General features: G+C 41.1%; 1 protein-coding gene across 2 annotated transcripts in view; it reads left to right on the forward strand.

The window, feature by feature from the left end:
- Positions 1 to 641: 641 nt before the first annotated feature.
- LOC116517578 (receptor-interacting serine/threonine-protein kinase 2-like) overlaps positions 642 to 26,172 on the forward strand; it is a 40,003-nt gene continuing 14,472 nt past the window's right edge. Inside the window, exons 1-6 of one of the 2 annotated variants that reach the window (XM_032230615.1) lie at positions 642 to 737; positions 18,241 to 18,414; positions 21,474 to 21,627; positions 23,516 to 23,671; positions 24,256 to 24,404; positions 25,975 to 26,024. In XM_032230615.1, the coding sequence (XP_032086506.1) occupies positions 18,263 to 18,414; positions 21,474 to 21,627; positions 23,516 to 23,671; positions 24,256 to 24,404; positions 25,975 to 26,024 (661 nt within the window). In that variant the 5' untranslated portion in view covers positions 642 to 737; positions 18,241 to 18,262. Of the gene's footprint in view, positions 738 to 4,297; positions 4,400 to 18,240; positions 18,415 to 21,473; positions 21,628 to 23,515; positions 23,672 to 24,255; positions 24,405 to 25,974; positions 26,025 to 26,172 lie in introns of those variants that run through there. The other variant, XM_032230616.1, reaches the window with a different exon arrangement.

The following is a 26,172-nucleotide window of genomic DNA, read 5'->3' on the forward strand; positions in this document are numbered from 1 at the left end:
GAATTAAGGAGAACAATTCACCAGTGGAACAGCTTGCCTCCAGAAGTTGTGGGTGCCTCAATACTGGTAGTTTTCAAGAAGAGACTGGATAGTCACTTGTCTTAAATGGTATAAGGTCTCCTGGTTGAGCAGGGGACTGGACTAGAAGACCTCCAAGGTCCCTTCCAACTGTATTCTGGTTAGGTTAGGTTACAGGAGTGAAATACAGCGGAAATTTTGAGTACTTCGGAGAACTGGCAAACACCACCTCTGGCTGGCACCAGAGTAGGGTGGGAATGGGGATTTTGCAGTATCCTTCCCCTGCCACTCCCACAGAACCTGTAGTAAAACTTTTTGAAGTTCACCTCTGTTAAATTAGGTCAGGTTACCTTAGATTAGATTTTATCCAATTTTGAGAACAATTGTAGATGTTTGGGACATCATACGCTCCCTCCAAGTTTTCAGAAATTACTGAAAGTAGTAATTGAGCTAAGCAGGGATGTTACTGGATTTTTCATTCATTGATGTTCTGGAGACTTTTACAACCTTGGTGGAAAATGAGCTGCAGTCTTCTTAGGCATGAAAGAGTTACAATGAGAACTCGAATTATTGCCTGGGGAAATTTTGGGCCTCGGTCAGCTGAACAAGGAGGAGGAGTTTTACTGTGCAACTGACTCATTGCTGTTTTGCTGAACGGCTGCTAGAAATCCCGTCCGCAAACTTTGGTTAAGACCATTCCTCTGCTTGGATTCTTGGAGGTAAGTCCAGATTTTTCCTGCAAGGAGTTTCTTCTGCATTCCACAATTCTAAAAGCGGCTTGGTCTGCCTTGTTTTACGATCAGCCATCCGACTGTTGCAAGGGGCAAAATATACGTTTGGGTGTTTTATTGCTCAGAAAAGTAAATATTTTTGCAAACTCTGATAAGGGAAAGAGAGACGTAAACGAGGAGCAGAAAGAATGACGTGCAGTTGGAAAACTTCTTGGGTTGATTAGTTGAGAATGAGATATTATTATTGTCGCATCAGGACAAATTATATCATCTATCTATCTATCATCTATCTATCTATCTATCTATCTATCTATCTATCTATCTATCTATCTATCTATCTATCTATCTATCATCTATCTATCTATCATCTATCTATCTTTTCTTTCTCTTTCTCTCTCCCCTCTTCTTTACCTCTTTCCCTCTCCTTTTTTCTCTCCAAGGTATCTGTGCCACTTCATTTCAAAGTGGTTTGCGTAATGGTCCAATCCCTTTTATGGTTATTACTCTGACATATATTGTTGTATGATTTTTCATGGATTCTTTTTTTTTTTTTATGTTCAGGAGAAAAAAATCACCTGATAAAAAAGATTCTTATAAAATTTCCCTTTTATTCCCCTAAAGGATCCCCCCCACTAATTCTTCTTTACAGTTAGATTTGAAATGGAATGTAATCTTTTCAATCCTTTCATTTTCTGCAAAATAATAACAACAACAGCAACCACAACAACAATAATACTACAAATGGTTCATCCCGAACTACATTTAAGAAACCATTATGTGGCCATTTACAAGTTGGTTTTACAAGTAAAAGTAAGTCCTGTAGAATAGGGTGGCTTTACTTACAAGCAGGCATGTTTACTCTCTGGTGTCAGAGAATAATTTTCTTGAGATTAGTAGTATAAACTGTCCGGGTGTTTTGGTTTTTGTTTTTTTGCACAAAAGGAAATCAGGAATGACTTTTACAATTGTCACCAAACACATTTCCTTTCCTGTTGAGAAACTCTGCCAATTCATGACTTGTTAGAAGATGGTTTGGATATTTTAAGCCATCTTTGGTCAGGAGCGATGGGGTCTGAGGCCACAGATTGGAGGAGTTCCTGATTCTGTTTGAGGGAGGAAAGTGTATTTGCTTCCAGTTGGTTTTGATTCTGCTTTTTGTTTCACTGATTTGTGGAGCTTCCTATTGCTTCTTCGATGCCCAGTTGATGCATCATAAGGCTGTGGTTTTGTCATGCCTTCTGTGATAATGATACTACTGCAATGCGCTCTACATGGGGCAGCCCTTGAAGAGTATTCGGAGACTTCAACTCGTCCAGAACGCAGCCGCGCGAGCGATTGTGGGTGCACCTCGGTACACCCACGTTACACCTATCCTCTGCGAGCTGCACTGGTTACCGATCAGTCTCCGGATACGCTTCAAGGTGCTAGTCGTAACTTATAAACCCCTTCATGGTATTGGATCTGGGTACTTGAGAGACCGCCTGCTGCCAATTACCTCCCACAGACCCATTAGATCTCACAGGGTTGGCCTCCTCCGGGTGCCATCTACCAGCCAATGCCACCTGGCTATTACCCGGGGGAGGGCCTTCTCTGTGGCAGCTCCGGCCCTCTGGAATGAACTCCCCGCAGAGATTCGGACCCTCACCTCTCTACAGGCCTTCCGAAAAGCCGTCAAAACCTGGCTTTGCCGGCAGGCCTGGGGATGATGAGTTCCCTCCCCTCTCGACATATATGGTTGTGCGACTGTTGTCTACTTTTATTATCTGTATTTTGTCTTTTATGTTCCCCTTTTTTTCCCCCTTGAATTGTTCGCCGCCCTGAATCCTCCCGGAGAAGGGCAGCATACAAATAATAAAATACAAATACAAATACAAATACAAATGATGATGATTGCTAGTCTGCCATCACTCAACAGCTGAATAGCCGGGCCTTCAGGAATTTAAAATCTGCCATTTAACACAAGGAAAGCAATAGAGAAATGTCAAGCATGGCCGAGGAGTAGAATAAAACAAGTTCAAGACATTGGCCATAATGATGCAATGGAAGGGTTTGTTCATTCTTTGTGTGTCTCAAGTGCAGTGCACATAAAAAAAAGAAGGGTTGCACCCACCATCTTCATGGTTTTTTTTATTATCATGTCCTGCAGATGGAGCTAGAAAGTACATGGAGATGAGATGTTTAGTGGGCATCTAGATAGCCTTTGCCAGTCTGATTTTATTCTGACCCAGCTCCCCAAGCATGACAAACCCTGTGAAGTGAACTCAAAGATTCCTTTATTAGAAGCGCCAGCAGCCCCAGCAAAAAGTTTCTCTCTCACCGCAGGCTAACAAGTCCATCTGGCAGGGAGATGAATAGTTGTCTGCCACATTTATTTCTCTCTGCCCACTGCCTTTTATCCCCAGAGCTAGGGTAGGGCTTTGCTAGCAGCGGTGACTCTTCCATCCCAAGGACCAGTCCACACATTTCCACTGCTCTCCTCTCCTCTGCCACATCTATTCATCTCCGCCCCCTGCCTTTTATCCCCAGAGCTAGGGTAGGGCTTTGCTAGCAGCGGTGACTCTTCCATCCCAAGGACCGGCCCATGGGTTTCCACTGCTCTCCTCTCCTCTGCCTTCTGCAGTCACATATCAGGCACTGGACCCAGCTGTTCCTCCTCCTTCTCATCAGCCACCTGGGGGCTGTTGACTCCATCTGAGGGCTGATGGACGGCCCAGTCTCCGCCTCTGTCTCTCTCTCTCTGACAGATCCGTTCCCTCTTTCCCCTCGGAGCTCTCAGGTTGCCTTGATGCTGATCCTGACTCCCACACCTTCTCCTTCACCTCTGATTCGTCTGCTGGAGGGCCAGCAGCTGACAGGCCACAACAGATTTACTGGGAACACAGATGGCTGAGGAGACAGAGGTCAAATGATGAAGTGGTCATGATGGTGTCTATCACAATGTAGGCTTCATAGAACACAGAATCATAGGGCTGGAAGAGATCTTGGAGGTCTTCTAGTCCAACCCTCTGTTCAAGGCCTTAGACCAGCAATGGTGAACCTTTTTTGGCTCAGGTTCCATAAGCCGGGGGGGGAGTCCAGGGGGGGGGTCATGCGTGGGTGTGCCGCACCTATAATGCAATGCGGACCTCGCATGTCCTGACAAATGTCATAGGTTCGTATCCCGGCCTTGGACCATCCAATTAAAATGGTTGTCCAGTCTATTTTTGAAGATCTTCAGTGATGAAGCATCCAAAACTCCAGAAGGCAAACTGTAACATTGATTAGTTGATGTCACTGTCATATTTTTTTCACCTCCATCTAGGTTGGCTCTCTCTTTGACAAGCTTCCACCCATTCTTGTTTTGCCCTCTGGTGAGAATAAGTCAACCCCTTGTTCTTTGTGAATCCTGCTATCATGTCCTCCCTAATCTTTCCCTTCAATAGCTGGATATACTATAAAAGACTGGATATACCTATATAGAGGGTGACGTGATGGCAGTATTCCAGTATTTCAGGGGCTGCCATAAAGAAGAGGAGGTCAACTTATTTTCCAAAGCACCAGAGGGCAGGACAAGAAACAATGGATGGATACTAATCAAGGAGAGAAGCAACCTGGAGTTAAACAGAAATTCCTAAGATAATTAACCATGGAACAGATTGCCTTCAGAAGTTGTAAGTACCTCATCACTGCAGGTTTTTAAGAAGACACTGGACAGCCACTTATCTAAAATGGTATAGGGCAGTGGTCTCCAACCTTGGCAACTTTAAGACCTGTGGACTTTGCTGGCTGAGGAACTCTGGGAGTTGAAGTCCACAGGTCTTAAAGTTTTAAAGTTGCCAAGGTTGGAGACCACTGGTATAGGGCATCCTGCTTGAGCAGGGGGCTGGACTAGAAGACCTCCAAGACCTTCAGACAAGACCTTCCAGTTCTATTTTGAATTAGCTCATCCTATAGATTAGCCTTTAGATCCTTTGTTATCTTTGTTGCTCTTTTCTGCACACTTTCATTACTTCAGTTGTGGGTTAAGTATGGATACTTATGATTGTGGATGTTGGTAAAATGGAGTAGCTAAGAGATGGGCTACGTGTGCCTTGAAGTGTGGCCCCCATGCACCTTCAAATATTTTTGCAGCTCACTCAGCTGCTAGATGTCGCAAGAGATGTAGGGATAACAACAATTTTTTTCTTGACAATTCAACACCTCCCAGGGATTTCCCCTATTTCTGAAATTGCTCCATAGCTGGAGGTTTTCAAGAAAGATTGACAACCCTTGGTCGAAAATACCTTGGGGGAGGGAATTGGATCATAACTTTTAAGATCCCATCCAATCTTATGATTCTATGGTTTCTTTTTTGGGGTGTGGGTTTTGTCCTCCCACTTCTCATTTTTTTAAAATGTTGTAGTGCCTATTGTGACTTCTTCCACAAACTTTGCTTAAGTTCGTGAAGTTTGCCAAGCCAGCCAGGAATGGTCCAAAGATATCTTGGCTGAATAGGGTTTGAATCTGGACCTTCTCGGTTATGGTTCCATGCTTTAATTGTTGCATTGCGACAATTGTGTTTCTGGTTGGAACATTTTCAAGGTTTGTGCTGGCAGCTGGATCAGCCAAGTCAACGAGAGCTTTTTTAGTACCAATAGAGAATTCTCTCCTCCTCCTTCTCCTCTTTCTCCTTTTTCTTTTCCTCCTTCTTGTCCTTGTCCTTCTCTTTCTTCTCCTTTTCCTTCTCCACTTCTCCTTCTCCTCCCCCTTCCCCTTCTCCTTTTCCTTCTCCTCCTCCGTCCTCCCTCCTCCACTCTGTGTGTGCCTTTGGATCTGTTGATTGGCCAAATCCCTTGATAAGATATCAAAGATAGTTGGCCATTGCCTGCTTCCTAGGGCTAGCAAAGAGGAAGTGCCCCAAAGACACTCAGCTGGCTTTTAAAATCTGTGCAGGAAATCCTCGATTTACAGCCATTCATTTAGCCACTGTTTGAAGTTACAACAACACTGGAAAAAGTGACTTATGATTAGTCCTTGCACCGTCATAATATCCCAATGGTCACATGATTAAAACTCAGGTGCTTGGCAACTGCCAAGAGTATTTATGATGGGTGCAGCATCCCAGGGTCATGTGATCACCCTCTGTGACCTCCCCAGGGGAAATTCTGACCAGCAAAATCCAATAGGAGAAGCCTGATTTCCTGTATGTTCATGTGAATTGCTTAACAACTGTGACGAGCCACTTAACAACCAGGGCAAAAAGATAATAAAAGCAGTTGTGACTCACTTAACAACTGCCTTGCTTGACAACAAATTCTGGTCCCCATTATGGTCGTACGTTAAGGACTACCTTTTTTCCACAAAGCAACTAAAATGGTTTCCAACATTTTATTTTAAAATAATTGACTTCCAAATACCCCATTCCTGGATTTGTATAGAAAGACCATACAAAACTCTTTCAGGGTAGTCCTTGACTTACAACTGTTTATTTAGTGACCATTCAAAGTTACAACAGCAGTTAAAATGTGACTTATTTATGACCATTTTTCACACTTATGACTGTTGCAGCATCCCTACAGCCACAACTCAACTCAACTTAACTCAACTCACCTAGCTAACTGATTCATAGTTATGATGGTCGCAGTGCCCCGGGGTCACGTGATCCCCTTTTGCGACTTTCTCACAAAGTGAATGGGGAAGCCAGATTTAATTAACAACTATGTTACTAGCTTAACAACTGCAGTGATTCACTTAACTGTTGCAAGAATGGTTGCAAAAATTAGACAAAACTCACTTAACAACTGTTTTGCTTAGCAACTGAACTTTTGGACTCCATTGTGGTCGTAGGTTGAGGATTACCTATGTATGCATGGCATAACTCTCGTATCCATAAATGAACCTTAACTCAATACATAAAAGTGGTTGCGTTGTTCTCAGTTGCTTTCTTTGAAATTCATTGAATTTGGTACTTAATGCATTTTGATGTGAAAGGTTTGTCCTGGTTCTTATTATTTGTTTGGTACTCAATGCAAAAGCCGTTGTGGTCCGCCAGTGGAGCTGGCAGCAGAGTTGGAGTCCCTTTAAAAGACTGTATGCCAGGCCTTTCTGAATGTGAATGAGAGGAATTCACATTCATTTAATAAAAGGGGTTTTGTCGGGACCAGGAATCTGCTTCATGCATTTTGGGGAAGCCTAGGTCAGAACAGAAGCTAGAACTAGTTGGTGCTGGCTTGTCTTGTGACTCACCATTCCTTACAGGAAAAATGTGTTTGGTGCTAATCATTTATGGTACCCATCGTGCCTCCCAGAACCTAGGTACCACTGTAGTCCAGGTTCTTGCCTGCAGATTCAGTCTTAATTGATGTGATAGGAAAGGAAAAGTGAAAGTGTGGAGATGAAGGAAACAAGCATTGAAGCAACAGGAAGGGTAGGGAACAGTGTGACTCTGTTTACATTGCTTTGTAGTCTACACCACCGTTAGCTTCCTGGTACGAGATAAGAGTTAACAGTAAACCGTGCTGACCTTCAGTTCATTAGTCCCAAGACAACAATTTTTTAAAATCCCCTGACATAAATACTTAACTACCTTTGATTTACTTTGCTAATTCCGCTCCCTTTGTAAACTAAACAAAAAGAGCTTTGAATTCCCCACATTCTAGACAAACAAGGAAATAAGGCATTGTCTCAAGTTTAGCTCTAAAATGTGACAAAGGAGCAGCTGTTTCATTGAGTCAGTTGGACTGGCTGTTCGGTGCTTTAGCTGGTCTTTCACAAAACTCTTTGGTGATGTATAAACTCAGGGTTAGGTTTCCAAGTAATGCACCCTAAGGAAATACAACTCTGACGCAGGTAGGTTCCTCAAAGAACAATTTTATTGGATACATCATATATTGCCACAAATGGTGAAAGCCGACGTTGAAAGTTCCTGCAGCTTTCACCTCATTAAAAATAAAGTTTTCCCTGTCTCCCAAGTCACTAGCCATGCTGCCCAATCAAGGTGCTTGCTGGTTGCTTGGTTACTTTACTCCTCCTCTGGCCAGCCACCTGTTAGAATGTCCTTGGTTCCCACAGGGAAAGTTTTTGTTTTGACTACAAAACCCCTTCTAACTATTTTCCCCCTTCCTGACCCTTCTTCTGCCTTGTGGCAACCCTGAAGCCTTCAAGATGGCCTCAGCCAGGCTCACTTCAGGGTTGACATTCAGATTGTTCTTTCAAATCACAGAATCACAGTTGTAGTTGGAAGAAGGTATGTAGACCATTGATGCAAATCCCTCTCAGTTCAGGAAATCACCATGAATCCTCCTTGCAAATCACATCACCTTGATTTGTGGAACCATAGCAATAGCACTTAGACTGATATACCAGTTCACAGTGCTCTACAGCCCTCTCTAAGCGGTTTACAGAGTCAACCTCTTGCCCCCAACAATCTGGGTCCTCATTTTACCCACCCTGGAAGGATGGAAGGCTGAGTCACCCTTGAGTCTGGTAAGATTAGAACTGCCAAATTGCAAGCAGTTGGTAGTCAGCAGAAGTAGCCTGCAGTCCTGCACTCTAACCACTGAGCCACCACGGCTCAACAAGACATCATATCTTGGTTCACACAGGATTCTAAAACTCAGAAGCCGCCACGTGGGTTGTAATGTAGCTGAGGCCAATCATTTCGACCTTTTGGGAGAGAGTTTAAAGAGTGAAAATGAAGAGAGTGAAATGTTATCTCCCCCCTCCAAAAAACATATAAGGAAACTGGGGAAAAAAAACCATCATCCTGGATGTAGTGTGGAGACAATATCAAGAGATCTGAGGCGGTCCATAATTAAACTGTACTATGGATTATTGAGTAGCTCACATTTAACATGCTTAACATAAGGTGGGAAGCAGATCAATAATCCTCCTCCTCCTCCTCCTCTTCCATATCCGTCATTGGACGTTGGCAATCCTATTTTTACCAAGAGCTGCATGAAAAAGTGCTGCTGAGTTTTGTCCAAACCGGTCCCTTAATTTTCAAAGCCATGATGATGTTCTTCTTCTGTCTGGATCTTGTTTGTTTTCAATCTTTCCCTGGAGGATTAAGTGGAGTATGGCATATTTTTCCTGGTATCGCCTTCCATGTCCGAAATATTCTAACTTTTTTTTATGGTTTTGATGATTTCCCTTAGCTTTCCCAGACGGTTCATCACCTCCTCATTTGTGATTTTTGTCAAAAAAAGAGTTCAATCCTGGTTTGCACTGTAATATACAAAGTCGGTTAATCCATACATCAATAAGAGTTTAGACTGAAATCTTATACTATAACAGGGCCAGCATAAATGTGGCAACTTTAAGACCTGTTCGAATTCAACTCCAGAATTCAAGGACCAACCTTTATAACCTTCAGTTTAATATATAAAACATCATAATATCAGTTAGGAGTCTATAAGATAATATATAACATTTTTCATTCTGTTGTTGTCCAAGGGGGTCAGGCAGGCAGGGAAGAAGGGAGAGGCAGAAAAGCAGGAGAGGAAAGTACGTAAATATTGCAGAAAAAAACTGGTCCAAAACAGAAGTGGATTGCTGCCGTTACGCACCGGTTTGCGGGGAACCGATAGTGGAGTGTTGGCCTGGCTTCCAGAACTGGCAGTGACCCAAGCTGGCTGCGCCTCCAAACCAGTTCCCTGGTCACCGCGGCTATTGCCAGCATGGGTTTTTTTTGTCCTTTTTAAATGTTCTAGTTACAGGCAACTATGCATGAAGCGCCCACAAAGCAACAACAACCCACCCCAGTTCCAAAAGCTTTTCATAGAAGCTTATCTGACTCTGTTAATCAATTCCCATATCTAAACTTTTGGTCCCTGGGACTTTCCCCGATGCAGACAGAGTAGATAAGAATAAATCTATTTTTCCGCCCAGTTTCCTTTGCCAGGAAGCTCTTCATAGAGCCAATTCAAATGATGGAAAACAGTTCAGCTCTGGAGGGAAAGGGTCCAAACTTCTCTGCTTAGGCAATACCAAAGCACCCTTCTGTTGGTTTTAAATTACAGGTTTACAACAATTCACTTAGTGACCATTTGAAGTTACACCAGCACTGGGAAAAGTGAATTACGACCATTTGCACACTTACAACCGTTGCAGCATCCCCATGGTCACACAATCAAAATTTAGACTGCTTGGCACCTGACTCGTATTTACAATGGTTGCAGTGTCCCAGGATCATGGGATCCCCTTTTGACCCCTGTATGAGCCAGGGTGGCGCAGTGGTTAGAGTGCAGTACTTGCAGGCTACTTCTGCTGATCACCGACTGCCAGCAGTTTGGTAGATCGAATCTAACTGGGCTCAAGGTTGACTCAGACTTCCATCCTTTTGAGGTCGGTAAAATGAGAACCCAGATTGTTGGGAGCAAGAGGCTGACTCTGTAAACTGCTTAGAGAGGGCTGTAAAAGCACTGTAAATAAGTCTAAGTGCTATTGCTATTTTCCCTCCTTCCTTCCCCTTCCCTTCCCTCCCTTCCTCTGCACAATGCTTAGAATGCAGTATTGCAGGCTAACTCTACCCACTGCCAATAGTTCAAATGTCAGCAGGCTCAAGGCTGACTCAACCTTCCATCCTTGAGGACCCATATTATTGGGAGCAATAGGCTGACTCTGTAAACCGCTTAAAGACGTCTGTAAAAGCCCTGTGAAGTGGTATATAAGTCTAAATGCTGTTGCTATTGTCCGTCCTTCCTTCCCTCCTTCCTTCCTTCCTTCCTTCCTTCCTTCCTTCCTTCCTTCCTTCCTTCCTTCCTTCCTTCCTTCCTTCCTTCCAGTTGACTCAGCCTTCCATCCTTCTGAGGCGGGTAAAATGAGGACCCAGATTTTGGGGGGCAAGAGGCTGACTCTATAAACCGCTTAGAGAGGGCTGTAAAGCACTGTGAAGCGGTATATAAGTCTAAGGGCTATTGCTATTTTGCAACTGACAAGCAAAATCAATGGGGAAGCCAGATTCACTTAACAACCATGTTCCTAACTTAACAGCTATAGTGATCCCATTAACGACAACAGCAAGAAAGGTTGTAAAATGGGGCAAAACTCACTTAACAACAGTCTCGCTTAGCATCAGAAATTTGGGGAACCCTTATAATTTCCTCTTTTTAAACATATGTTCTAAAGATTAAATTCATATATATGCTAACTATCTGTTACATCATTGTAAATCTATAAAGTAATAACATATCTTTATGGCATCTATCTTATTTTAATATTTGTGCAGTATATATATATATATATATATATATATATATATATATATATATATATATATATATATATATGGGTCTCTAGTTGTTCGGGTTTTCTCCCGCGTAGAATTGGAGATGTCTTGGCGACGTTTCGACGAAGTCACATTCTCCTGGAAACACCAAACCTGAAGTAGTCAGCAGCAGCCTGAAGATGACGAATGTGACTTCGTCGAAACGTCGCCAAGACATCTCCAATTCTACGCGGGAGAAAACCCGAACAACTAGAGACCTACATACTAACACCCGCGAAAACCTCAGAAAACAAACACACACACACACACACACACACACACACACACACACACACACACACACATATATATATATATATATATATATATATATAAATGATTATTTGTATATCATTACTTTCAATTATATTATAAAATCATGAAATACCTATCAAATATATATAAATACATCTTTATCATCGTATCTCATAAAATCAACTATAATTATTATTTCTTCATTTTAAACAAGATATTCTAAATATTCAATTCATATATATACCACTATTCCACTACTTTGTTATAAATCTATAGAATCTATATATTCAATTCATATATATACCAATATTCCATTACATTGTTATAAATCTATATAAATTGAATATATGATTTACAATGATAATCAATGTATTAACGTATAGTGGATTGATAACTACTGATTTTATATGCAATTGAAAGCGGTGATGCACAAATGTTTGTGACCAAACAACATCCTAAATAGACATGTAATTGATGATATATTTTTATGTATGGTTTTGTTTGTTTTAAAATAAAAAATAATAATAATAAAAAAGAAATTTTGGGCACCGTTGCAGATGTAAGTCGAGGACTACTGCATTGCTTCAAATTCTTCTTGTATGTCGGCTTCTGGGAGTGATGTGCTTAAATGATGCTTCAGTTCTTTCTATTTTTAGAATATCTTTGATTCCCTTTAATTCCCAGCGTGGGAGTTTCCTTCCTCTCTTCTTTGTCTACAACAGTGAGCAAACTTTCATAATTAGGTCTTCAGTTTCACTGAGATCCAGTGCCAGGTCTCTGTTGCAATTCAGAGATTCATGCTGGGTAAAAGCAGTTGTCTTATGAGATACAGAGGCAGGGATAAGTGTTCTGACCCAGCCTTAGCAGAAACAAGAAACAGACTGCTTGTCCCGAGAAATCCCTCTTTATTTATCTCCTGTGAATTAATGGCATTCACACAATGGCATTCAAAGAGTTAACTGCAGTAACAGGCCTTAATCAGTTCCTGGAGATAATGCCAGGCTGGGAGCTTCCAGCTGCAAATGCTGTAAATTAAGTTCTGGCAAGCAGTCTTTGTGGCACAAAACACATTGAGCAAAATCTTCAGAAATACGAACTGCTGTCTCCTACAATAACTATTCCCCTTTACTTATATTTATTCCCCCAGTATATAGGGGCCATTCTGCATTCACGTGTGCCTTACTTCCCAAGTCAGCCCTTGGTCCTCAGTTGTTCTCCTCTCCCAACATCTCTGCACATTTGTGCATCTGGAACAGGCCCCAGCTGTTCTTCCTCCCCACTTATCTCAACCTCCGAAGGCAGCTGCCTCTCCTAGGGCTGGGAAATGTTGGATGGCCCTGGCTCTATCTCTGCTTTTAATGCAGATCATCTGTCAGAGCCTTCCCCAGACTCCATCACTAGCCCAAGTTCCTCCCCAACTTCCTCCCCAACTTCCTCATCGTCCAAGTCTGCCACCAGCTCTGCAGGCCACAACAATAAGGAACTGTAGGATTTTTGTGATTCTGCTGTGCTACTACTGTAGCTACAGACCGGGGAGTTCTTAGAGGGTTGAAGTCTATCCTTGGACTTAAGGAGAAATTTCCTGACAGTGAGAACCATTAATTAGTGGAATGGCTTGCCTGCCAAGCGCCAAGGAAAATCGGAAGGACCAGGCTGTTCAAATGAGTATATGGATTTTTTGCAAGAATCTCAACTACTCACAGCCAAAGGAAATTGGCAATAGATAAGAATGAAAGTCTAGGGAGATTCTCAGTCATCCAGATCATGGTTGTCCCAAAGGTGCTATTTTTTTTTCAAGAGGCAACTGGGCTTTCTGTTTTTTCTTTGAAGACGTTTTGCGAAAAGTGGCATGCGTGCTATAGGTTCACCATCATGGGTATAGAGTTTCCTGCTTGAGCAGGGGGCTGGACTAGAAGACCTCCATGTCCCCTCCCAACCCTGTTATTCCTTATTCTATGTTCTAAGTCCAGCCAACTTCCCATCTTAACTGCATCTGAGGTGCTTATTACATTATATAAACTTAATTTCATTATTGAGTTGACCCATTTTGGGAACTGGCATTGAACAGCACCTCATAAAAACTAACCAGTCAGGCTGGATTCATGCAACATGCTAAGCCAATCCTTACATAACATACAGGCCTGGATTAAAACTATCCATCCTTTGGCTCAGGAACAAGGAAACATTGGGAAAGTGTTAGAAACTTTTCCAGAATAAAATACGTTCTGCAAAAGTTTCCAGAATAAAAACTTTCCTTGGGAAATTTCTACTTCAGGCAATGTGGACATTTTCAGGATTGTAATGATTGATATTGAGGGGATTTTTTTTTAAAAAAATGAGAAATTATAACAGCCTTTTCACTGATCTTACTGTGTATAATCCAACGTTGTTTCCAATTAATTTTTCTCTCTCCACATATCAAAGCTTTTGGCTTTTTTGTATATATAGCATTCAAACATCGGTTTGGCTAGACATTGTATTTATATTTCAAAAATAGATTATAAAAATATAAGAGGAATCCACATAAGATGGCTGTTCAGACAGATCCTACTTGTTTACAGTTAGTCCTCAATTTATGACCAGAGTTGACCCCAGAATTTTGGTCATTAAGTGGGTCTTCATGTGACCAAATTTGATTTATTTTTAGATGGCTGTAAAATGAGAACCATTAATATATGATAATATAATAGTTAATATTTCATAGATCATCATGTTGCTTTAGTGAATCCAGCATATCTAATGGGAATTTGTCAGCTTTCTCTTTCCTGCTGTTTATCTGAAACAAAATAAACTAAGAAAGATTAAGATTAAGCATAATTGAAGCTTCTGAGTGTGAGCTCATTTTCTCTGAAGTCTTCCTTAAATGCTCTTCCTCCTGGCATCCCTTAGATAATATTAAGCCATGGACAGTCCTTGAAATGCCTTTTTTTTTTTAGTTTCTTGGCCCTTGTGAAAACAACCAGGCTGGGAATGATGGGTTGCCCATCGTTGATGATGGGTCTGGGTTGCCTTGTCAACACCTCCATAGTTGCAATATTCAATATTATCCAAGTGTTGTTTCTTTTAAAAATCCAAAGAAACAGACGTTCTTTTTCTTTAAACAGTTTATTTATATATTTTCCCTTAACATACATAAGTGCTTTATGAACAGCGTATTGTCTTACATACAGTAATAGCATATAATATAATACTATATTGAAGGAATATATGAATCAATATGGACCTGCTTATATTATTGTACACTGTCCGAAATCAGTTGTTTTCTACCCTAGCAAATTGGAACCTTAATGCCGGATGGCATTACTGCAAATGTTATCTCACTGCTGCGTCTCGCTTCTATTCCTGGCTTCAAAGCTAGGGACATTCTTGAAAACATAGAGGAAAATTGTTACCCAGGAATATGAGGTCCTATACATAAAGGAACCAAACTAGAGAGTTTTCCTGGCTCATAAATCCTTAAAGCATTCTGCCGAAAATCAACTTTGCAAAGGGGGGGGGGTTGCTACCCCCTACACAAGGCTATAGGATTTCTCCATAGATAAGGTAGGCAGAGACAGGAGCTTGAACAAAAGGACGTATTAAAGATCATGTTGGTAACGAATCTTTGTGTCTGATTGGATAAACTTTGTTTCTATCTGCCTAAAATGTATATAATACTCTGAGCCGCTCTTGCAGCGTGTGACTATTCCTTACATGCATTTATTTTTATGTTTTGGATATAGTTTTGTCACCCAGCTTTTGCTATGGCCATAAATAAAAGCTAATATTTTTTGCAAGCCTCGTCTTGAGTCTCACTCTCTTTGGCATTTCAGTGGCTCGGGAAAACTGCTGGAACCTTACATTAATATTAAACATAAGACAAGCCTAATATTGTTTTTCCAATTTCCAATTTCTACTTCTATTGGCCTGTCATTGGTAAAGTAAGTCCCATGTTTGAAAATATTCTGTATCTTCTTTATCTTTTATCTTTAATGCCAACCTATCTATTTCTGCACAATCTAGCATTTTTTTTAAAAAAATACATCATCTTCTATGGGTAGTTCCTCATTTTTCCAGTACTGTGCATATACAATTCTTGCTGCTGTCAAGACATGTAATATTAAATATATATTCCTTTTATTGTATTTTTCTGGTACTATGTCTAACAGAAATATTTCCAGTTTATAATCTATATGTTGTCAAAGTTCCAAATAGCATCCAAAATTAAATCAGAGTCCAAGGCAAAGTATTGCTCAAAGTTCCAATTTGTTAAGAAAGCCAAATTGGCACATCTGGGAAAACCCAAATCTGAAAGCTTCCTGGTTTTCCCCACCCAGCTGAAAGTTCAAGATCTTGCCCCCGCACCCATCAGCCCATCACATGGTCAATCTCCCACTGCCATGCTGGCAGTTCCACCCATCCAATTCCGGTCAGGTGTAGAGATGCCAAGACAAAGGATGACCTTGGCTTTCTAGAAAGAATTTTGTTATGGCTACATTGCATTTAACTCCATACAATCCCCCCTTCCCATTTTCCCACAATAGAAAATGTATAGTATAATAATAGAAAGTGTGGCAGGCCAAAGATCCAAAAGACAAGATGGCTGCAGGCCTGACAGATGTTGCTTTAGCATTTTTTCTAAAAACAAAAGTTCTGATATAGGTAGTCCTTCACTTGCAATAGTTCATTTAGTGACTGTCTGAAATTTCAACAGTGCTGAAAAGAGTGACATATGACCGGTTTCCACACTGAGGACCATCATAGCATCTCCACAGATATGAGATCAGAATTTGGATGCTTGGCAACTGGCCCATAGTTATGATGGTTGCCGTATCCCAGGGTCATGTGGTCACCTTTTGTGACCTTTTGACGAGTCAGATTCACAACTGCAGTGATTCACTTAACGGTTATCACCAGAAAGGTCATAAAATGGGGCAAAACTCTTGCTAAGCAACGGAAATTTAGGGTTCAGATGAAGTCATCAGGCGAGGACTACTATAATAGTTTGGGACTTCATGCACATGTACAAAATAGATGGAGTTGGGATCACAATAGTGACACTTGTTTTGTCAGAGTTTGTTGCAGAAAAATCAAATCCAGAAAGCACACACAAATAACTGATTCAGCTGGATTCATTTCATTAGCTCCTTTATGTCCATAATAACAGATGAATAAATGTTCAGTACCAATAGTAGATTCTTTCAACGTGGTAGAAGTTACAAGCAGAACACAAGCAGGAGAGAACAGTTTCATTTCAGAGTTCAGAAAAGACAGTGTAGTTTCAGTTTCGATTATCAGCACAGACTCAGATCTGTTTAAGCTCCCATTGGCTAACTTAGTTGCTATGCCTATTCATTGGCTGACCTTGTTACATTGTCTCTCCCAGTCATGAATATTCTAACATCTTTGGATGAATGCCTCTAATCTGATGGACCTTTTCTGCTCTGATCCTTCTCTTAAATTTGAATGGATTTTATTTACTTATTTAATTTATTGCATAAGCTGCCATCTCACTATCAAGCCACTCTGTCAAACATTTTAGAAAATCCACTTCTTTGTTTAGAATCTTGTGCAAGTTATACTCATAAGATTTTTCACCAATGCCCCTAAGCATGTGCAAATTTTGCAATGCGTTGGTTCTGCTTTTTTTTTTTTTTTAATCAGCTGCAGGAGGTGACAATCTTCAGTAAGCAGGATGACAAAAAAAAAAAAAGCTTTCTCCATCACTCCAGAAGAAAAAGACCCAAATTCTGAAAGGAAGGAAAGGAAGAAAGAGGAGAAAGAGAAAAAGGAAGGAAGGAAGGAAGGAAGGGAGAAAAAAAGAATAAAAAGAAAGAAAGAAGGAAAGAAAGAAAGAAAGAAAGAAAGAAAGAAAGAAAGAAAGAAAAGATTTAATCATTCATGTATTAACCACAGCTAGAATTGTATTTGCACAACATTGGAAAAGTGTAGAGATTCCTATTGATGAGAAGGTGATAAGCAAAATATTAGAATGTGCAGAAATGAACAGATTAACATTAGCAATTAAGGAGAAATAACAAATTGAATATTATATGATTTGGGAAGTATTTTACCAATGGTTGGAGAATAAAAAAGGAGTTTGGAAATGAAGAAAGCTAAAAAATAAGTCGATAATACATTTAGATAGAGAGATAAATAAGATGAAAACTATTAGTATATGTATGATGAGAATAAGGATGTTTAATGTTGATATGATATTATTACTAGACGTTATTAAGAAGAAAAATGGAGAGTTCCATAATGTTTAAATGCTCAATATATTATAATACTAAACTTAGGGAAATAATGTTAATATGAATGTGAAAGATGGGGCAAAATGATGGAACGATGTTGCACAGAGATGTTTGTACCCAGACGACACACTGCAGAAGGAAAGATGGAATGTTTATTTTTGAAAGTAAAAATTAATAAAACTCTATAAGAAAGAAAGAAAGAAAGAAAGAAAGAAAGAAAGAAAGAAAGAAAGAAAGAAAGAAAGAAAGGCATTCAATGGTCTTTCAATTTTGTTTTGATGCTTTTCCAATGAACTTTTCAACCTTCTGTGGCTGCATTCCAATTTTGAAAAGCAAGCTCTTACATTTCTACCGCCCTCCAACACATGATTGTAAGACATCCCGATTTTCACTAATACAGGATTATTTTGAACTTAAAAGATATCTTTCATGGCCCTTTTTTGATGTGGCAAATTAGGAAGATTTGCAGTCACGAGTAAACCTTGTGCCTGTTTGTGGTTTTTGTTGCTGTGTCTTGAGTTTGAAGAACTTAACGTCACATAAATAGTTCAGTTCCTGTTTTGCTATCTATGCCAACTTCTTATCATCCTACTATCACCCTATACTTGTACTTCATTTACTATCACTTTATATAAACCTTTTATATTTGGCTTTATTGTTTAGTTGCAAAATTGTAGGTTTTGCAGGTGAGTGTCCACAATAAAGACTATTCGTTTAATGCAAATTTAGTTCTCCTCTGTATCCATTTCTATAACAGCTTCACTTACTTCTTTTTCAGTTATCCTGACAAACATCCTAAAATGTCCAAGCTGGTGCCCATCATTTCCCAGAAAGATCTGGAGAACATTTCCCTGAGTCACACAGGCTTTGGCATCTCGCTGAAAGCCTTCCACGTGGCATGGAACACAGACGTCTCTGTGAAGCTGTTGAGCAACCAGAGAGCAGGAGAAAGGTTGGTTGATGTAGTTTATTATGATTCATTGTATAGTCAGCCAGATATTCAGAGTGAATCTGGCATTGTTATCCACCTATCGAGTCTTTCCCAAGCACCTGCCAAAGGCAGATGTTGATGCTTTAGGTGTTAGAGCCGTGACGCGTGCCACAAGGGGCATGTGGAGCCATATTTGCTGGCACGCCAATTGTCAGTTCCGGCGTGTATGCGTGCACTGGCCAGCTGATTTTCGGCCTTCTGGAGGGCCGGGGGAGGCTGATTTTCACCCTCCGCAGGCTTCAAGAAAGCCTCTGGAGGTTGGAGAGGGCAATAAGCAGCCCCAACGGGCCAACCAGAAGTTTGGGAATGAACTTCCAGTTGTGGCCATTTTTTACCCTCCCCAGTGTCTGGATGCTTTCCTGAAGCCTGAGGAGGGCGAAAAATGGTCCCAGCGGGCCAACTGGGAGTTCAGAAACAATCCGTTTCCGGATTCCAGAGGGCCTCCGGGGGGGGGTGGGGGCATTTTCACCCTCCCCAGGCTTCAGGAAAGCCTCTGGAGCTTGGAGGGCTCATGCGCGCATGTGCAGGGGAGGGTGTCACACACACATGCACAGGTGGGCGGGGAGGATTGAATTGGTGTGGGCACTCGTGCGAACGCGATAGTGTGCATACCCACACAATTTTCGCGCGCCATAAGAAAAAGGTTCACTGTCACTGTGTTAGAGTATTCATTGTAGGATGCAAGCTGTTCCGAGTAAAGCTGCCGTTTGTAATTGACTAATGGTGAATTTGTCAATGCCAGTAATGTTCATGCCTTGCATTGCGCTCAAGGCACCTATGGCTATTGGAACTACTTTTGTTTTCTCTTGCCACAGTCGTTCCATTTCTATTTACAGGTCTTTGCATTTTGTTATGTCCTCCAGTTCCTTTTCTTCTATTCTGCTGTCTCCTGGTATTGCCACATCGATTACCCAGACTTTCCCCCCCCCTGTTTCTTATTGACAGTTGTTAAGTATGGGGACTTAAGCGGCAGGTGCCTGTCTGTTTGAATTCTAAAACCCCAGAGCATTTTAGCTTCTTTGTTTTCTATTACCGTATCTAGTTTCTGGTCCCACCAGTTCTTGCTTGCAGGCAAACGGTATTTCTTGCCATGTAGGATTGTTGCTACTTTATTATGCCGTTGTTTGCAGTCAGTCTGTGCGATCTTCCTGCAACAGCTAAACAGATGATCCACTGTTTCTTCAGCTTCTTTGCAGAGGCGGCCTTTGCTAATCTGTTGCTGTCTTCTCAATTCTGTATGCCTTTGTTTTTAAGGTTCCTGTGCAAAATTAGCTCCTCCGTCTCTTTCTTCAATTTTCCTACTCTTAGCCATTGCCAGGTCTTATTCTTATTTGTCCCCCACCCCTGTTTTTTTTTTAAAAAAATATGCTGGTTGTGTAATGCTTTGTCTTCCCATGGTTTATTTATGTTATTTATTTATTTTATTTATCATATTTCTCTACCAACGATCAAACCTGTGTGCTTGGGTGTGGTTTCCTGATTGTTGAATGGGGAAGGCTCCTAATGATCACAAGCTGAGCTCACTTTAGCAAGAATTTAGAAAGTTTCTGAATGCTCACCATTTCTCTCCTCTTCTCTGAAACTCCCTTTTTTCACACTTCCCCAGAAGCTTGATGTGTGTGTGTGTAACCAGCATATTTGACAAGGAAGTGACTTTGATCATGAAGGAGAGTTTACCAGGGTGCTGTCAGGCACAAAGAATCAGGACCATACATTAAGTTAAAGTTCAGAAGATTTATTCCTCATGCCGATACACAAGAATCTAGCCAACCAACATTCAATACTAAATTGGCACCAGATAAGGGTTAATGGAATTCAAGGGGGACTTGGACCGTTTGTGGCAATCTAACAACTCTAGGCTGATGACTCATTTAACTCCGCCTCCTAGCTTTGCCTGTTCAGGTGAAGCTCATTCATTGTACTGTGCTGATCCCTGCTATTTTCCCAAACTCAACTGCATAATTGGTGGTAGTCAGAGAGTCCATTCATGCTTTCCTCATCAAAAGTGTTTTTTTTTAAAAGACAATTAAAGAAGAAAACTCAAGATGTTGTCCACAATGTGATTGATTATAGCTGTCATGACAGGAGGGCCGCTGTGACTGTCCCGCTTTTGTATGCACTGTTTTGTAGCTACCATCTTGTTTGGATAAAACCTTATGCAGACCCTATTTCCAAGGAACCTGAAAAAAAAGTTACTATAGTTAGTCCTTGGTTAAGGACCACTCATTCATTATCAGTTATGAGGGCACTGTGTTGTGGCCTGTCAGCGGCCTGCAGAGCTGGCAACAGATTCGAACAGTGAGGAGGCTGGGGAGGAACCTGGGCCAGTCCTGGAGTCTGGGGAAGGCTCTGATGAGGGCTCTGTGTTGGAGGCAGAGAGGGGGCCAGAGCTATCAGACAGTTATCAGCTGCCTTCAGAGCCAGACATCAGTGAAGCAGACGAACAGCTGGAGCCTGTTCCCAGTATGCACATGCACAGAGTTGCCAGACAAAGGGGACAGCTAAAGAACAGAGGTTGACTTGGGAGTAAGGCCACAGGTGGATGATGAATGGCCCCTCCCAGAGGGAATAAAAGAGGAGCGAAAGGGGAGTGGAGTTTGCAGGAGACAATGAATTCGCTTAATTGGTTCCTGACTCTCCAAAACTCCTTGCCAACTTTTGCAGATATCAGCCTGACAGCTCTTCAAGCCAGATAAGGTCTGTGACCGTAAATCTTCCCTTGAAAGACTTTGCTGGATGTGAATGAGCAGAATCCACAGTAAATTAATAAAAGAGTTTTTTTGTCCAGACCAGGAGTTTGCTTCATGCACTTGGGAAGCCTCCGTCAGAACACACTAAACAAGGAGACTTACAATTGATGCACAAAATTGCAGCTGTCACAGCGGCCCTCCTGTCATGACAGCTATAATCAAAGCGGGGGGAGGGAATGGAAGCGCACACTGATTCATTTTTCAGTAACAAATGATGCTGTCTTGTTCTGTTGAAACAGTCTGACATGCAGATATTTTTTTCCCTTGCAGAGACTTCAAGACTCTGCTTCAAGAAGCTGCAAACACACAACGTTTACAGTGCAACCATCTCTTGCCGCTTTTGGGTATCTGCCAGTTTCAAGGTTTCCTTGGGGTTGCAACGACATGGATGCAGAATGGATCTCTCTCTTTGTTCATTCACGATGTAAGTCACAGAAGGCTAGAGAAAAATCCTCTTGGCTGGCTGTCCTTTGGAGGGGTGCAATGGAATGTAGTAGGGAGCTGGATTCCTAGGAGGAGGGAGGGACTGATTGCAGAGAAGTAAGAGGCAATTCAGTTCCGATAATTTGTGTGAGAGATAGAGGGTGAAGACCAGGGGTGAAATCCAGCAGGTTCTGACAGGTTCTGGAGAACCGGTAGCGGAAACTTTGAGTAGTTTGAAGAATCAGCAAATGCCACCTATGGCTGTCCCCAGAGTGGGGTGGGAATGGAGTTTTTGCAGTATCCTTTCCCTGCCACGCCCACCAAGGGCAGGTATTAGAGAACTCCAATAGCAGATCGGGTATGTAGATGTGGTAAAGGGGAAGTTGAAGATATCTCACATGTTTTATTGTGCTGTGAGCTATACAGAGTTTATAGGTCTGCATATATTCTCCCTTTAACAGAGAGATTGCCAGGGAGGGCAGACAATTTTTATGTAGGCGTTCTCCTCCAGGACTCAAACCCATCTGCCATGCATGCTATGGCAAAATTCTGTGTTGCTCCAATGTCCACAAGAAAAAAATTGGTTACGGAATTATAGCTGTCATCTTGTACAAATTATTTGGACATATCTGGACCATTATATTTACTCCCATATTTATCGGCTTTTCACCCATGTAAACCAGAGAATGACCTGAACAGTTTGAGAACATGTATGTTATTATCCACTTTTAATTTTAGTACTTTTAAAATATATTTTAAAAAGTAATGTCTATTGCTGGTCTTTGACCATTATAAATATATATTATTATTGTTGTTGTTGTTGTTGTTGTTGCTGTTGTTATCCTTCTTTCCCCTGCCACGCCCACTAAGCCACGCCCACAGAACCAGTCGTAAAAATTTTTGAATTTCACCACTGGTGAAGATGTCTCCTCCCTAACCATTCCCAGAGTTTATGCTTCTTGTAGATAGCAGCATGAAGAGTCTGGCAAAATTTTGTCTACAGGGGTGGAATAATAAAGAAATCTACTTGGAAGAAACACCACCTATTTTCTTGATTTTGGGAGCCAATGACAATGAAGCATAAAGAGAAAGAGGATAAGATAAAATGCTGTTGCCCAGAAGAGAGGTTCTTGGAATAGGACAGTCATAGATTTGGCATTTTAGCACACCAGAGTTGAACTTCAGCTTGTTCCCTCAAATAAGCTACCATTCTTAAATCAAAAACAAATGTTGGCTTATCATCTTAGCTTGCAAAGGCTACACCAAACCAGCTTCTCATATGAAGCAAAACATTTTGGGTTAATTTATCCCATTTTCACAAGCAGAAAGAAGAGCTCAGGATTTCCCTGCAAATCTCGAATACCTTTAATATGGAAATATGGTCCACATCAGTAGGGAAATTCAAAATTTTTCCCTACCGGTTCTATGGGTGTGGCTTTGTGGGCGTGGCTTGGTGAGGGTCTTGTGACTGGGTGGGCATGGCCAACTTTTTTTTACTGTTTAAAACATTTTTTTAACTACCAGTTCTTTAAAAAATGCTAAAAAAAAAGTTTTTAAAAATTCCGACCATTGCATGGCACAGCTGACTGGCACAGCTGATCATCAGTACATTTTATAAAAAAAAATTAAAGCATTCTTTTATTACCAGTTTGGGCAAATAGGTAGTAAAAACTGTTTAAAAAAAGTTTTTAAAAAGGTTCCAATGATCATGTGGCATAGCTGATTGTTGCACAGCTGATCGTCGGAACTTTTTAAAACTTTTTAAAGCATTTTTTTAACTATCAGTTTGGGTGAACCTGCCCAAACTGGTAGCATTTCACCCTTGGTCCACATATTAAATCAATGTTTTGAAAAACAGTGTATTCAATAAACACTATTTTTTGCTCCAGGGTGAACTCTACCCAGATCTTCCTGTTCCTTTGAGCCTAAGGATCCTGTCAGATGTTGCCACCGGTCTAAGTTATCTTCACAGTTTGGAGCCTCCTATCCTTCACCACCATCTCAAACCTTCCAATGTGCTGTTAGATCTTGAATACAGAGCTAAGGTAGGTTTTTCAAACATTTCCCCGCTTCCTTTTGACTGGCTGTCAGAACAAAACTTTAGTTGTTCAGGAATTCTAGATAGTCCTCAACTTATAGGTAGTCCTCAACTTGCAACAATTCCTTTAGTGACTGTGTGAAGTTGCAACCGCACTGGAAAATATAACTTATGACCATTTTTCACACTTACGACTCTTGCAGCCTCCCCAGGGTCACGTGATTTACATTTGGATGTTTGATAACTGGTTCATATTTATGACAGGCTCCTCAGCTCCATTTTCAGTTGCAATGGCCTCCTGCAGCCCTCCGCCAGCGAAAACGGAGGTCAGGAAGGCTGCACGCCACCCTCCTGAGTGCTGTTTTTGCTGACAGAGCACTGCAGGCCAGTCCTTCGCTGCTACCAGGGGCCCGATCCTGTCCCCTGGCATTGAGTTTGACACCCTTGGTCTAGGGTTCCCTGGCTGAGCAGGGGGTTGGACTAGAAGACCTTCAAGGTCTCTTCCCACTCTGCCATTCTATTCTATTCTGCTCCCTTCTGTTCTGCTCTGCCCCATTCCCATTCCTAATCTAATCTAATCCTATTTTGCAGATCTCAGATTTTGGCCAACCCACTTGGAGAAAACAGCAGCTGAGGGCAGCTTTGCAGAACTGTAATGAGGCGAGTTGCTGGGATTTGCTCTACCTTTCTCCTGAAATACTTCAGGGAGGTCAATTCTCACAAAAAGGAGATGTTTATAGGTGAGTCTTTAAAAGAAAGAATTAAAAAAAAACATAACCAAGATAGATTTGAGAAGGAAAGGGAACAAGAAATGATATTCAGCTATTTTTTGGGTCTGCTGAAATACCACGCCAAGAAAATAAAAAGTAAGAGCTGGAAGAGACATCTTCAACAATAGAAAAAGAAAGGAAGAGAGGAGGAGAGGAGAGGAAGAATAGGGAAGGAAGATAGAGGAGAGGAAAGGAAGAATGAGAGAAGGAGAGAGGGTAGGAAGGGGAAGGGGAAGAGAGGAGTAGGGGAGAGGAAAGGGGAGAAGGAAGGGAAAGGAGAGAGGAAGGAAGAAAGGAGAAAAGAGAGGGATGGAGAAAAGAAAGGGAAAAGAAGGTGGTGTCAAAACAGGCGAGGGATGGTAAACAAAGCAACCCAAATGGTGGTTTATAACCCTGTAAATGGAATGACAAATATATAAGAACGAAAAATGTAAAAAAAGAATAACAACTATGTGACTATATACCTATAATTGTATATAGAGAACAAAAAATAAAAAATAACTTTTCAAAATAAAAATTTAAAAAAAAGAAAGAATCTCAGCGCATTGTTTTGTCAATGTGAGGCAATGGCTCAACTCTATGGCAGGTTTAACTAACCTGGAACCTTCCAGAAATGGTGGATTGTCTGACCAGGAGCCCAACCAAGTTGCTTCTTTACTTTTTATAGAAAGCTTGCATTAGATTTCAAAACTGGAGGAAGAAGGAAGTCATAAATTTTACCACTGGCCCTTAGCATTAGAGTAATGAGTATTTTTGGAGCTGATTCTTCCTCATCAAGATGCTGCTACTTCTTGCTGGGTTCCAACTGTGAGGAAAACTGGGTCTGGGGGTGTTGGGAGTGTGTTAGCACAATGGAATTACAAAAGGAATTTGTTATTATCCCGAATGCCATTGCTCTGCTCAACAAATAATTCCTTCAATACTCTGAAATCATTTACTAAGTCTGCACTACTTCTAATCTTCTAATTGTTCCTATCACCCATCTCCTCCCACTTATGACTGTATGACTGTAACATTGTGCTTGTATCCTTATGTTTCCTAGTTGATTTGATTGCATATTTGTACCCTACGACTATCATTAAGTGTTGTACCTTATGATTCTTGATGAATGTATCTTGTCTTTTTATGTACACTGAGAGTATACGCACCAAGACAAATTCCTTGTGTGTCCCTTGGCCAATAAAGAATTCTATTCTATTCTATTCCATTCCATTCCATTCCATTCCATTCCATTCCATTCCATTCCATTCCATTCTATTATTAGTTGTGGAATAACACAAGCAGGAAAGTCATTATTGTGTTCTACTTATGGCTTCTTCAGAAGCAACAGATTGGCCAAGAATTTCATCTTGGGTGGGGGGTCCCATTTCATATTTTTTGATTCATTGTACCCTTTTGGTGCTCGCTGAAGTCAAGAGATGCTGAGGAGTCATTTGAATTTGGACTTCCAATATAGCAAGTGTATCGGTCTGGGGAAACTGTTTAGATAAGAGATGTTACCAAATAACACCTGGTTTTCCTTTTCATTGTTTGTGCCTAGTTTTGGGATGATGTGTTGGGAACTCCTAAGTCGACAAAAGCCACTGACAGGTAAGCAATCTAATAAAATGCTCAATCTAAGGTAATCTTCCTTTGATGGGTCATTTCCGTCTGTCTGTCTGTCTCTCTCTCTCTCTCTCTCTCTCTCTCTCTCTGTCTATCTATCTATCTATCTATCTATCTATCTATCTATCTATCT

The sequence above is a fragment of the Thamnophis elegans genome, chromosome 14 (genome assembly GCF_009769535.1).
Source record: "Thamnophis elegans isolate rThaEle1 chromosome 14, rThaEle1.pri, whole genome shotgun sequence".
Taxonomy (NCBI): domain Eukaryota; kingdom Metazoa; phylum Chordata; class Lepidosauria; order Squamata; family Colubridae; genus Thamnophis; species Thamnophis elegans.